Below are 15338 nucleotides of genomic sequence, written 5' to 3'. Positions count from 1 at the left end.
AAGTTGTTTTAGGAAAGAAATGAAACATTTTCCCGCCATTTAGGCCTAAACTTAAAATCAGACATTTCTTAAAATGTAGCATGTTATTATGTACCACTATACATAAAAGATATCGTTCAAATATTCTTCATTAAATGTAGAACAAGAGCGATACATGTTTTTCGCTTCTCCTGTAAAATTACAAAAAATGGCTTAAGTGCAAACAAGCTCCTCAATTTGAGATTCATGTGTTTGTAATTTGTAACTCCAAAGTCATTAAAGGTACGTTAAATCTGGTTACACTATTGAGTTTCTCTCAAAATTCTAGCTCTTTTTCATATATCGCATGACCCCCTTCCCATTTAAACTTTTTAATCAAGATCCAAAATGGCGGATAGCAAGATGGCGGCCGTTCAACTGACACGCACCATAAAGTTTCCCCTTGGCCTAACATATCCCTACAATTACCAATTCCGGCTATCTACTCTCACTTTCATTTTATAAGGGGTGGTAAGGGACTTTTGACACACCTGTATATTAAATGTATTTACTTCTAGGAAACAATTTAATTTCTGTGGTAGCTGAAGGCTGCTACCGGTAATTAGAAGAAACAATCTGCTCATAGTTATGATAACCAGTTTGACAGTGGAATTAAATTTCAAACAAAAACATCGTTCTGCTGTCGAAAGGTATAGAAGTTTGAGTGACGTGCATATGTTCAATTTTCATCTTCAACTGTGCACACAGTGTCACACCAGGTTGTTTGAAGGTGAACATCCCAGCATAAGCCTGCGGTAGTGTTTTCCTATCGCAAGTGTATTGTGTATTGATCTTAGCTCCCGAAGTGAACAAGTGGCATTTTTTACAGCTAAGTGTGTGTCTAAAATTGAAGATTGGGAGGGGGGGAGGGGGAACCATAGGATTTCCTATTATCAAGATGATAATTAACGTAATTAAGCGTTAGGAAATCAAAAGATTCCAGCTATTCACCAACCAAGGGGTGTTGAATGCGACCGTGAAGTGTAGTGACTTCATATGTGTTTTAGAAGTTTGCTCTGAATGGCTCTCCAGAAAGATCCCATACAAAATTCGCAATGACCAGATGGCTAAACAAATGCCAAAGAACTGTGAACCACACCCTGCGCGATAAATTAACCTCCGGAAGGTATTTAAGTGTAGAGGGCATTATCTAAATGAGGCAATTCGTTGGGAGAGAAAGAGCAAATGGTAACTTGCATTTCGGCCGATCAAAAGCACCATTCACAATTCATCCATCGTTGCAAGACAACTTTCTCGAAAGAATATATGTTCATCATGAAATACTACTGTAATGGAAGATTCACTATTCGTCAGATGCCTTAAAACTGTAAAATGAACTCTACGTATTATCAGCAACACCTACTGACACAGATGCCTCGTCTGTATAGGAATGCCGTAAGTTAAGTCCGTTCGAACCAAGACAAGCCCTTATCATAGTTATCGTAGCCCTTTATGTTACATCTCATTTTATGCATAGATTTCTGCAACGAATGGAAACAACTACCGGTTTTTAAGGCTATTTCATTTGAGAATACCAGTGAAGTCACCATATGCAAGCTCTGTTGATTTTCCTAAAGAGAACACTTTCGTCGCGTCGTGCACCACTTTGCAGAAGGGTTTGAAAAAACCCGTTTTTTTTTTTAATAGAAAAGCCCAGCCCACTTGGGTCCATACGGGTTTTTCGGGTTCAATTCGGTTTTCTCCAAATATTTCAATGTCTTTGCGGTAAAAGTGTTAAAATATGATTTATGTTTCAAGATTATCATTGGCACAACTTCTAATAATTTTCTATTCGCTGCTGTTTTGAGAAAATGGCCGCCAAAATATCTACAGGTAATTCAGTGTGTCTCGTGCTTCTACTCTGAAAATTTCAATTTAAAAGACCGAAAATTGCGCTTTGTAGCGTGGATACCCGCTATTTTGAAAAAAAATGGCCGCCATTTTGAAATTGTACGTTGGTATGCCGCCAAAATCTATACAGGAAATTTAATGTGTCTCGTGCTTGTACCCTGAAAATTTAAACTTAAAAGACCGAAAGTGGTACCCTGTAGTACGTATGGTACAGACAGACGAACGAACAAATGTAGATCGAATCATCCCAATAACCTCAGTGACATTCGCCAAATATGAATACCAAATATATTAATTTAAAACGAAGATATAATTCATGTTTTACAAAATAAATGTTTCAAAATGTCTTATACGACATAAATATTTTCCAACGTAAAATAAGATCTTATTGTTAAAGTTCACTTCGATACTTTGTGCGTTCAATTACGGGAATTTCCCGAGCACTTGTTGCAAGATGGTTCTTTCCAGAAAATTATCTCAAGCTAAAGTATGTGTATTATCATTATTATTATTATTATTATTATTATTATTATTATTATTATTATTCATTGAGTGCATTCAGAACTTCATAAAGGTCTTATGTTGAATGTTATTGTATACTTTAACGTGAAAGCATCTAATTCACCCAAGGAAAGTCCATAATCTGAAAAAAAAATCGCTTTCAACGTGAGCACCTTAGTTGTACCAATAATATACTAACAAAAAACTCAAAAATCTAGGTGTTTTTTTTAAGGCGGGTCCAACCCGAAAAAAAACCATGGGTTTTTTTCGGGCTGGGCCCACTTGATCAAACTCTGCTGTTTAGAGCTGTGGAAAACCTGCAAAGATTCTCCTGTCTTTGCTTCGTAGAAAGCTTCTACAATGGAAGTTGTGGTAGGAGGCTTTATCAGAACACGAGAGTCACATTAGGACTAACCGATAGTGGCACTGTATTTTTTCTTGAGCTAATTAGGATGCACATACACGACTCAAACTTCTCCATATCGCTTAATTCCTTGTAATCTAGTAGTATTGTTTACATATAATTTCAGGAAATTAAAGAAAAGTTGATGTAACTTTTATAAAATAAAAACCAGACCAAAAGTAAACTAATTAAGGATAAAGAGTATGACTGTTATGATGATGGACTAGGCAATATAGTGGTTAAGGTACGGCACAGTGAGCGAAAAAATTCGGAAGTTTGGTCCTACCTTTCCACCTTTTCACTCTCAGTTTCATTAAAGTTCTAGCATACAAAGCACTGAGGCAAACCAGAAACCATATGTTTAACTGGTTATGAGAAATCAGCCCATTGGCTTCCAACACCATTTTCTTTTAAGGTAGAATTCAATATGTCTTAAATAGTAGCTGAAATACCCGGCATCTCCCAAGAAAAATTCTAAATGTGCTATCATCTTTAAAATCTTGCCAGAAAGCGCTTTATTTATAATCAGAAAAATCTTGCCCTCATAAAGTAAACCTGTACGGAAGTAGGAGTTGTTTATTGATACTAAGAATCGATTTTGTCGATAAGGCAGGATAAATGTAATGTTTTTAATCTACACGAAGTGTGGATTTATATAACGGACAAACAAACAAACATCCAACTTTGTATATAAGCCTAGCAGAAGTACCCGCTTCGTACTGGAAGAATAATGCATATGTACAGTATTTGAAAATGAGAAAGACTTAGTAGAATAAAATAAATAAGAAGCAATGCCCTTTGGCGTTGCTTCAGACAATTCCCAAGCCATCTGACATGCACATTGTTGACTGAACTTGGGTTTAAATATCATTGTTGACTAAACTTGGATTTAAATAAATTTCCATCAATCAACTTAGCGATCCCGACTGTCGATTCAGCATTAATGTGAGTCATTTTGGACATTTTATTTGTCATCCCTTCTCACTACCCGTCCCAACTTGGACTAAAAGAGTATCGGGGTATTACTGTTCATCTCAGCGACCCCGAAAACTGTGTATTCGACACTAATTTCGGTCATTCTCGATTGTTTTTACGTATTACTCCCTTCCCACCGCCGAGGGTGCCTTATCCCAACAATATTTATTCCTGACTATAAGTCACATGTATATGTCCACTTGTTTTTGAAAATGAGTACATACCGAGTGTCATGTTCCTAAAATCAGAAGATCATGAGACTTTATTTTTGGCACACAGTTGAAAATGTGTAAGAGCTTTCTCACAGCCATCCTGAGTGATGTTTTTCTGGGTTTTCCTTATTCACATCAGGCAAATGCCGATGATATCTAACACAGAAATCCCAGGCTGCTTCCTTCCTTTCCTTTCCTCTGATAGTGTGATTGCCAAGAGACATCGTCCTTTATATGTGACGGGATAACATGGCTATAGATGCTGAAAGCCCAGAGATCCAATTTCTAATCCTAATCTATTTTTGGCATAAATTTTAAACCAGCTTTCATCCTTGAACCCTCCTCCCCCGCCCTTAGAATACGCATCAAAACATTCGAGATAGCCTAGCCTTTTCCAGGCTTCGGTCTCTTCGATGCGGTTACTTAGAAATATGCCAAGGCAAAAGTGTGGATTTGTATATCGGATGTACACTTATGTCCAAAATGATTGTCGAATATCTATAACTGTCTTCTTGTAAGAATATAATTTGATCATGATTTTGCAGGATACTTTTAATACTGATACTATGTGTATAATCTGGAAATGTATATTTGTGGTAAATTTCATAGCAAAATAATTATAAATACGAAAAGTAGAATAAGACAAAATGTTGCTAAATGGACAAGAACGTTTTATTTTCGTTTTATTGTTCTTATTTACTGCTCTTTTGACGTGAAATTTGCTACATACATGTCTTTGCCAATTATACACATACTAACATTAGAAGAAATACCGGGCGCATTTGTTATCAAATTATATTCCTACAACAACATATTTATAGACAAGCGACAATAATTTTGGACATAAGTGTACATAATACATACAAACTAACAGTTATTCATCTAATATAAGCACAAAGAAAATAACAAGACAGAGATGTAACGTAAACAGCCAAACCTCTACGCAATTTAACAAGGAATCGCACTAATCGAGCACCTGATGGCTCTGACAGTATGAGATTAAATATTACAGGAATTTTTATATTTCAGCGATCGACTGCAGAGCTTGCTTCTTGATTTCCTCGTGAGAAAAATAATTAAACAAAAGTTAAGCTCCACGATACCGAAATTCCTGAAATATTGTATCATTTCAAAAGACTGTCAGAGCCATCTAGTGCTCGATTACTGCGATCCCTTGGTAACTTGCGTAGACGTTTTACATTACACCTCTGTCTTATATATATATATATATATATATATATAAAACATTATATTGTCTCATCAATTTCTGAATCAGCACCGAAAGTTTTTTTACTGAATCATCAAAAATTAAAGCCGCAACCACACACACCAATCATCTGTTTGATCGCTAAAATATATAGCCACTTAAATACTGTATTACTGAAAAATGAAATCTTTATAAGTTTTACGTCTGACGGTTATCCTGCTAGGCTAAAGGAGACGGTGATGATGAGAAATGAATGAAATGGTGGAATGAAAAAAGTGAGGAAAGCCGAGAAAATCCACTTCACGATGTTTGTCACCACAAAGTTCACTTGGCGCGAACTGAGATCGAACTACCACTTAGCCACCACCGCCCCTACTGTATTATTGTAAGGTAAACATTTTATACCGAAGTAATCGCAGTAATATTGCCTATGTAGTAAATTCCAAATTCAAAACAGAACTTTACTTACGAGATAATTACTTAAGAGTATAATTATGTGTTTTTACAGTTTACATTACAAAATAATAAAAATGGACAAAATTTCTTCTAGTTAGTTACTCTTGCGTCATAGCAGAAAACAATCAATAATAAGTTTGAAAAATTATCGTTAACATGGATCAATTGCTATCGTTAAATAAATTTTCCTTCTGCTAACACTTGCGCATTTGTGTTTGTGTAGTATGGTCTGGAAAGAAAGTACCGCAAGTACTTCACCAAAAGTGCCACGGAGCCATTGTCACAAAAGCAATCGGACCTGCAACAAATTTTTGACGACAAAATGCTGGAACATTTGGGTGCATTGGAGCAGAAATACTACAGGATGAAGTGTGGATTACAAGGTAAGGCAAATTCTACTAACGTGAAATATAGTGGGAAAGTAAATGCAAATGTACTTACTGTTTGGTACGAAATAAAGAACTGTAGCCTTCAATATATCCTCACTGCTTATGCTAAGGTTTTCTTCAAAGATTAAAAAAGAGAGATTTTTTTTTCTTTTCTTAAAATAAGTAATAAAACACTAATTTACAAGCAAACATTTACCCTATATAGAAGAAAAACATACGACTAAATTATAATGTGGTCTTCAGTGTCAAAAAAAAATGTAACCGATTCACGGTTCCATGACTAATGTGACAATTTAGTTGCAATGTAAAAACTGTATTGTGTTAAATTCTTACTATTGTGACGATTTAATTGCAATTTAAAAACTATAGTTTTAATTTAACCCTTAAGTACTCGCGCAGGGTGTTCACAGACCCCCAACCAGGTAACTTTAGTGTTGCTGGCTAGAAGTCCTGATGAAAAAGTATTAAAAAATGTCTCAAAACGAGTTCAAAAAATCTGATTGCAGCAAATACTTTTAAAAACATGTCTAGAGTTACGCTAAGTATTAAATATATATATATATATATATATATATATATATATATATATATATTATTGTAATAAAACAAATATCAATTTGGGGGTCTACCGGACCCCAGCGCGAGTACTTACGGAACTATTGTGATGTTTTAATTGCATTTGCAAAACTGTATTGTTTGAATTTAAAACTGTTGTGACGATTTAATTGGTTTTAAAAGTGCAGTGTTTTAATTTGAAACTATTATGACGATTTAATTGCAATTTTAAAACTGTATTGTTTCAATATAATTATTTGATGATAGTGAACATGAACGTGGTTTGCTGTTCATTATTAGGACAAATAAAGAATTAGAGGTTTAAATTAAGCACGATTTTAACTTGTGGTGTTCTGTAGGCTTAGTCGCAACAACTAGTTAAGTATAATATTAACTGTAACATGTTTGTTGTTAGGTGGAACTCCAACAGGACCTCCTCGTGAGTTGAACTTCGCCAAGAAGTCTGTAGCCTTCGACATGAAAAAGCAAATCAGGTCCATCACATCCAAGGACAAGGAGGACGGCTCGGAGACAGAGGCTGGAGACAAGAATATAGGTGAGAATTCGTTAATGGTTTGTTTAGAGATGAAGGATTCTTTGGGAAAAACATTCTGCACTTTGACCACAAATGCTTGAAAGAAAGAAAAAAAATCTTAATCATAGTATTGGACCATGCGTACAAGAAGCATACCGTGTGGCAGGTGCGTTGCATTCAAACATGATGACGTCATCAAAATGATGAACAACTCGATTCAAGAAACAAGCATTATCTCCGTTGTTTACGGACCGATTTTCTTTTCTCATAGCTGATTTTAAAGGAAATTAAATTCTCAGTAATACGTTATGTAAGTCCTTTTTGAATTTTAAGCCACCCGATGAAGAAAGAGATTTCTTCCGAAAGCGCTACTCGTTACATGTAAAAAAAGAAAAAAAAAACTCTCTATATATATCTTTTGCGGTGAGAATTAGCCTTTTTGCTTTTCTCATTAAATATCATCACCGCTTGGAATACTGTGACACGTTATGTAACTGTTTGCTCTAAAAGAACAAAAGAAAATCGAGAAAAAATACCTGAGATATGATGTGTAATGTGTTTGTATGATGGAATTTTCATTTTGATGACACCATATTTACACACCATGCACCAGGGAGTGACACCATCGAAATTATTCACCAAAAGGCTCCTCTAAATAATAATAATAATAATAATAATAATAATAATAATAATAATAATAATAATAATAATAATAATAATAATAATAAACTCACCCTCTCATCTTATCTTCACGAAAACTGCCACCAGATGACATGCTTGCCTACTATTATGGAGAAAATAAAATTACTTTTCTGATTCTTTGCCCCAAGTCTTCCTATGTGGAAATATTTTTAAGCAGTTTTTACGTAGACATGGTGGTCTCAAATTTTTGATGGAGGACAAATTTAGGCAAAGTTGGAATATTTTGGGCAGATGATTTTTCTTCTCACATAGCCTAAGATTTTTAAGATACGTCGTTCTGCTAATGTATCGTAAAAAGATCACACTTCTTAGAAGTGTTGGGGAGCGCGGTGGCTCAGTGGTAGAGCGTTCACCTCCGGTGCTTGGGGTCCCTGGTTCTATCCCAGCTCGCGCCGTGTGGACTTTGTGGTAGACAAACACCGTGCTCGTGGGTTTTCTCAGGGTTCTCCCGTTTCCTCCCACTTTCTTCATTCCAGCATTTCACTCAGTTTGTCATTATCACCGTCTCCTTTAGCCTAACCGGCATAACCGTGGGACGTTAAACTTAAAGATTTCATTTGTTAGAAGTGTAGATCACACGACTTCCATGTAATGTACGCAGTCTTATTTCACATAACGAGAATTTTAGGAAAACTAAAATGGATTAAAAGATTGTGATCTTGGTCAATAATTAGTTTTGGATCAGGGGCCACAAAATTTTTCAACGGCCCCTGAATCGAGTTTTCGTATTTTCTACGGAATAAGCACATCATACTGAATTAACTGATAGTTTGGGTTTCACAACATATATGTAGTTCTTCAGATAAGTATAAGGTCTACAAGAAAATTTTTGTTGAAATATAAGTTAACAGCACCAATAGCTGACACTTTAAGGATGCATTTCTAAATCTAATGCCTTGGTTTGTAAATAAAACAACATACAAGGATTATGGCTTTAATAACTAAAAGGTTTAAGTTTAAGGAAAGGTTTTCAATTGATATGAGACCTTCAGATAAACATATTAAGTTACTGAAATTTATATGGAACATAACCCACTTGTACCAGTTGCTGACACGCAGAAAATACCAATGATCCAACGCCTGACATAGTAATGTACCAAAAGCTGACAGTAAAATGAAATCATTTATATTAGTAAGAATAACATCAAATATTCTTTCAAAATATAGGTTAAACAGAAGCAACGGTAGAATCTGCTCTTTGGGTACTTATTCAAATGTATCTGTTTTAAATTCCAAGACATTTCTTACATTTTGTTAACATGGTATTTGTGAATTTCTTCTATCAGATATGCATCCATCTGGGAATCATATTTAGGTATTGATTTTTTTTCAAAATGTCGTCATATGCATACCATAGCTTGTCCTGAAATTTCGGCCAATACCAGCCATATCCAGTCTTCACCATGACTTTGACAAAAGCTTCGTTTTGCTCGGTCTTCAAAACCTTTCCTGGAAAATATTCACTTTCGTACTGAACAATTACATAATCGTTGACGTGAAAATTGCCCTCGGACTCACTTCCACTAGTTGACAACCTTCCCTGATACCAATCGCCACTGTTTCCGTCAGATTCAAGTTGAAGCTATATGGAAGAGTCGGATGATTCCTCGAAGACAATGCCACATTTTCTCCTTCGTCGAACTTTTACTTTCTTCTCTTCCTTGACTTTCTTTGCTAATTCTTGTTGCTTTCTTTATCTCCCTTTTCTCCCTGGATACGTTCCTTTTCCTTTCGCTTATTTTCATGATATTTCTTCCACTCTGCCAAAATAAAGCTCTTTTAAATGGTGAGGGAATTAGAGTATTTTCCTTTGCTTCCTGTTCTTTGGTAGAAACATCAGTTTCTGTAGTATTCGAAGTCCTTGGAATTGAAAACATAGTTTCAGTTCTTTTTTGATGAGTAGATATTTTAATTACTTCTGTAATTTGTTCCTGCGTAGGAACGTCAGTTCTTGTAGGTTCTGAAATGCTTGGAATTGATATGTTAGTAGTTTCATCTGTATTTTGATGAGTATATATTTCTTCTGTAACTTGTTCGTTGTCTATTCTGGGTGGAGGATCACATCCGTTACACACTTCTCTGCATGCAGCTTTATAAATTTCCACAGAAGGAAAAATTTTTTTAATATTGTATGTTGCCTAACTACGTGCCATTACCATCGGACATATTTTAACTTTCTCAGTACCAATTCATTGTTCTAGGAAACATAAGAATTCAATTATTTGGCCATGATTAGTTTCCTTGTAGAGATTTTAGAGTTGTAACTCCTTTCGTGAAATTTTGATAGTCTATCAGCGTTGAATGGGTTAAGACCGCATGCTCTGAATAAATTCTGTATTGTAGTTGGTGTAATTGATATTTTCATTGTTTTTCTTATAAAAGAGATGCAAAGTCTTCGTTTCTCAGCTTTCTACCGTCATGTTCGATGCTCCACTGATGCACACCACATTTCCAGGCGCTCTTGACTGGATGGAAATCTGAAACATCCATTGGCTGAACAACATGAGTGGAATTCAGATACAAAGCTACAAGTTACCATTGTTACTACAAAAAATGCTTAGAGGATCACTGAGATGCGATGCATGACCATCAAGGAAAACCAACACAGGAGTTTTGATATTTGATTTTTCAAGCCATGGTTGAAACACATTAGTCATATATTCAAAAAATATCTCTCCTGTCATCCAACCTGACTCAGATCTACCAATACCCCAATTCTTAGGCACTATATTAACTACAGAAGGTGGTATACGTATGTAACTGTATACAGCCATCGGGGGGAGCCAAAATACCCGAAGCACTAGCTATAACCAGCGTTATCATACATTCTTTTCCATCATTGCTTGCATGTGTATACATTTTCTTCTTCCTTACGAATTAACACTATTTCCTTTTGGACATAAAAAGAATGCAGTCACGTCTGCGTTAAGAATTCTGGATGGATCTTAAGGTGCCTGGATAAAATACTGTTGGCTGTTCCAACAAGCTCACACACCTCGGGTCATCCAATTTTCCAACAAGAGGAGGAAGTAACACTATCTATCTCTGTTCTAATCAATGAAAAGTTAAGAAAAGCAGGTCATGAATTTTTGTCTTAAATTTGTTTAGAGCAACCACAAAATACTTTTTTTCTGTAAAATAACGATGTTTGCGTCATTGCGTTGCTCAAATTCAATGAAATTTTTTTCATCTCAGGTCTTGGTGCAAAACAATATATTGTTGCTCCAGTAAGTGACAGCCTCTGTCAGCATTTGGGCCGAGATATCCAAATTTAGTGAAATTGATAACAGAAGACAAATGTTACTTTCTCGTGTAAATTATCTATGAAATTCATAAATTAATGCCGTTATGCTGTTTACCAATGCCTGACATCAGTGTCAGCTACTGGAAGATCCTACACAAAATGACACCAATACCTGACCCCCCCCCCTTCCCTGAAGTTTTAGAGTTTGAAATTTAACAAAATATTCCTCCAGCGATTCACTACCCTGTTTCACCAACACTATACATATTCAACATGCTACTGAACTAGAAAAAAATAATTAATTAACATAAGAATAACAACGTAAGTAGGCTTACCTTATTTCTTAAGAATTCTTCTCACTTCTGCATATTTCCTAATAACACGTAATTCAACTTCGGCATACTTCTATCAGTTGGGGCGCAAATTAACCACGATTAAGCAAAATGCTGCCAAACCACCAAAAAAGGTTTGTGCGTTCATAAATCTGTTAATGATCACAAAAAATCTTATTATGTTCAATTTAAGATAAAAGTGTCAGCTATTGGAACAGTGTCAGCTACTGGTGCACTTACCTTATTGGATCTTTTAGACCAATTGAATCAGGGGCCATAAAATTTTTGAACAGTCTCAAAATCGAGTTTTCTTGTACCCTTATAAATTCTGGTACATGTTTTTAGGTACTAAAGTAGTGTCTTCATTATTCGATTAAAAATGAACCAATAAAGCTTTTTACTTCGGGTTTTTTTTTTTTTTTTTTTTTTTTTTTTTCCAAGTCTAGAGGCATTGTAGAACACGTTACGCATCGTTTCACGCCTTTCTGCATAGAGACATACGAGGTGATAACGTCATAACTTGAAAAAAAATGTATATTGTTGGGCCTAATTTTATTATTTTTTGTCGGGCTTACTTTGCATCTAGAAGATTGAAATTTTGCACAAGCATTCAGTCTACCAAGTAGTATTTACCATTTTTTTTTTCCAGATCTCTGCGTTAACACGGGGGAGGGGGGTCAGAGGGGCAAAAAGGTAAAAAAAAAATACCAAAAAACCCTTTTTTCGCGATTTTCCCGCCTCAGATACGTGATGGAGACATGTGAATGGTACCGTTTGAAAGGATGTTCTATTCTGAAGAGAACGATGAACGAACCATAATCGTAGGTTAAATAGCATGTCTCAGGAAATTTTTACCCGAGATCTTGATTTTTTTTATTTTTTTTATTTATTTATTTATTTATTTTTGTTAGGTCTATTTTTATTATTTTATGGCGGGCTTACTTTTGCACCTAAATTTTGTACAAACATTCAGTCCACCGAGTAGTATTTATCATATATTTTTTTAGATCTCTGCGTTAACACGGGGAAGGGGGATTCCAGAGGTACAAAAGAGTCACCAAAGGTCAATTTGAACCAAATAGAAAATCCATTTTTTTCGCTATTTTTCTGAATAAATGAAAGAATGTACTATTCTAAAGAGAATGAAGTACGAATCATGACCCTAGGATAAATAGGGATCTCTCAGGAAATTTTAAACCTGACATCAAGATCTTTTGCGGTAATCTGGGATATTGTGGAAATCATTGGTAAATATTTTCCCGCCCTTACTATTCAAGATAAAAGTTTGAAATTTTGTACACACATTTAGTACACCCCTTAGTATTTTTCAGTTAATTTTCAATCTTTGCGTTAACACATGGTGGGGAGATCCAGAAGGCCTCAAAATTTGGAAAAAAAAAAAAAAAGAAAAAAAAAAATTAAGAGAAAAATCCCGATTTCTCTCAAAATTTCTCGCCTCAGGGACATGATAGGGAAATGTGAATGGTACTGTTTGAAAGACTGTTCTATTCTGAAGAGAATGAGGTACGAATCATGATCTTAGGATAAATAGGATGCTGTAGCCGCTTTACTGAAAGTCTATAATTTACCTTAAAAAAGCCGGAATTTATAAGGGTTTAAGGACGCACAGGTAAGAATCTTTATTGTTAAGAAGTAGTAATGTAGTTTGTTTTGTTGCAGGTTCTGTTCGAAAAAGGATTAAAGACCGCGCTTTTTCTCACGTGGCTGCGTATAGTCGAAGCAAAGGAGTGTGCAGCGGAGGCGAGAGCATTGTAGAGGAGGAGGAGGAGCTTAAAAAGCGAAGAGGGTAATAATTCTTTCAATGTTTTATTCAATAACAAATCTCCCTGTAAATGAACAGCAGTGTTTACAAATGACTATTCGATGCACTTGGTAATGGACAGGACGCATTTTTCAAGTTGTAAAATACCTGAAAATTCTAAAGTAAATCCAACAGTAATGATACTTAAAGACTAATTGTTTTGGCATGCCGCACCGAAAACACTTAAAATTATCTTTCAATTTTACACCACCCCAGTAGTTTTATCTTTTAATTTTACACCACTCTAGCAGTTTATCTATTACCTTTTAATTTTACACCACTCTAGCAGTTTTATCCATTATCTTGTAATTTTACACCACTCTACTAGTTTTATATATTTTCTTTTAATTTTACACCACTAGCAGTTTTATCCATTATCTTTTAATTTTACACCGCTCTAGCAGTAGGGGCCGCGGTGGCTCAGTGGTAGAGCGTTCACCTCTGGTGTTTGGGGTCCCGGGTTCGATCCCAGCCCCCGCCAAGTGAAATTTGTGGTGGACAAACACCGTGTGCGTGGGTTTTCTCGGGATTCTCCCGTTTCCTCCCACTTTCTTCATTCCACCATTTCATTCATTACTAATCATCACCGTCCCCTTTAGCCTAACCGGTATAACTGTGGGACGTAAAACTCAAAGATTTCATTTTCATTTTCCATTTTCAAATCATGTGGTCTGAGTGAAGAAACAGCGATTACAGGAGTAATACATTGTATGACTGCTCTGGGTAGCGTACTGGTTAACGCATCGGTGCGGTGCGCTGAAGGTCCCGGGTTCAAGTCTCGGTCCAGCCGTGATTATGTGTATTTTTGAATTCGCACCTATAGAGGTGTTGGTGTATTAAAAATTGTTTGTTTCCTCTATTCGTTAATGAATCCCACGGTTATACTGTAGGCTAAAGCAGATGGTGATGATGAGAATGAATGAAATGGTCAAATGAAGAAAGTGGGAGTAAACGGGAGAGCCCCGAGAAAACTCACTCAGATCAAATCAGGTATCCAACGCACCAGTGGTGAACGCTCTACACTGAGTTCCCTCGGATATGCGAGTAACAACAGAAAAATTTCTCGAATAAAGAATATTAAAGAGTAATTTTGACAGCACTACGTCAAATCTCTTATCGTGTTATTTCGTAGTACTAGATAACACAGTAATTTCCGTAAATGGTGTTCTGTGCCGTACTGCTCATATTGTCGGTGAAGTGCACGGAAGGAACAAGGAGCAGAGAGATGACCTGGTGTTTATAAGGACACTGATAACATGTAAACAGGAATATCAGATACACTACTCGTACTCCTGCAACACTTGCTTATTACTTCCGCTCTGTTGTTCTAGATGTTCTCCCTGTCGTTTTTCCGACCATGAAAGTGTCCTCATACGTCATACATTGGCCAATTGAAGAATAGCACTTTCTCCAAAAAATAGTTTGGCTTTATATTTGTTTACGTTTAACGTTCCATTTCAGCACTGAGATTGTATAAGACATGTACCTACAGTTTCAGGTGGAATCCAAAGCTTCCTTAGTGCATTTAGTGCTCTTCAACCGGAAGTGGAACTCGGGACCATATGCGTGAAAGGCACATGCACTAGCCATTCGATCAGCGGTAAGGGCTACATTTTTAACAGTTAGGTAACGCGAATATTTGACTTGGAATCAAGGGAAATTGCCGAAAGAAGCTAGCAGGGTAGTCTAGTAAGATGTGAATATAATTGAAGAAATAGGACTGCAGTTCATTTATGATGTAAAAGAATCATTTTAAGCTTCGTCTTACCAAACACACTTTCTATTTTAAACATCATTAGAAGGACCGCTGTAAAATGCGAATGTAAAATGGTTGTAGTAGTAATGGAAGACATAAGTTCGTTAGTAAGACTAGTCATGGCTTTGGATTGATTATTTTAACGAAAGAAACACTGACCAAAGCTTAAAACCCACTTTATTTTAAATTGTAATTTGTAACGGTTTCGGATATCTAACATATCCTTCTTCAGACACTATCGACAATAAGTGAAAATACAGACATATATATAGTCATTGTTATGACAAAGTTTAAATTCTTTTAACAGACATATATATAGTCATTGCTAAAGTGGGTTTTAAGCTTTGGTCAGTGTTTCTTTTGTTAAAATAAGTTCGTTG

At 35.7% G+C, this 15338-nt stretch overlaps 1 protein-coding gene across 1 annotated transcript in view; it reads left to right on the top strand.

Moving 5' to 3' along the window:
* The window catches only part of LOC145691020 (uncharacterized), a 60001-nt gene that overhangs the window by 25687 nt on the left and 18976 nt on the right, over nt 1–15338 (top strand). The window contains exons 5-7 of the mRNA XM_081766557.1: nt 5847–6006; nt 6983–7123; nt 13061–13187. Of these exons, the coding sequence (XP_081622683.1) occupies nt 5847–6006; nt 6983–7123; nt 13061–13187 (428 nt within the window). The remainder of the gene's footprint in view (nt 1–5846; nt 6007–6982; nt 7124–13060; nt 13188–15338) is intronic.

Source organism: Thermobia domestica, chromosome 7 (genome assembly GCF_964235325.1).
Source record: "Thermobia domestica chromosome 7, izTheDome1.hap1.1, whole genome shotgun sequence".
Lineage (NCBI taxonomy): Eukaryota > Metazoa > Arthropoda > Insecta > Zygentoma > Lepismatidae > Thermobia > Thermobia domestica.
The sequence above is the reverse complement of the archived record's forward strand: the minus strand, read 5'-3'. Positions and strand labels throughout refer to the sequence as shown.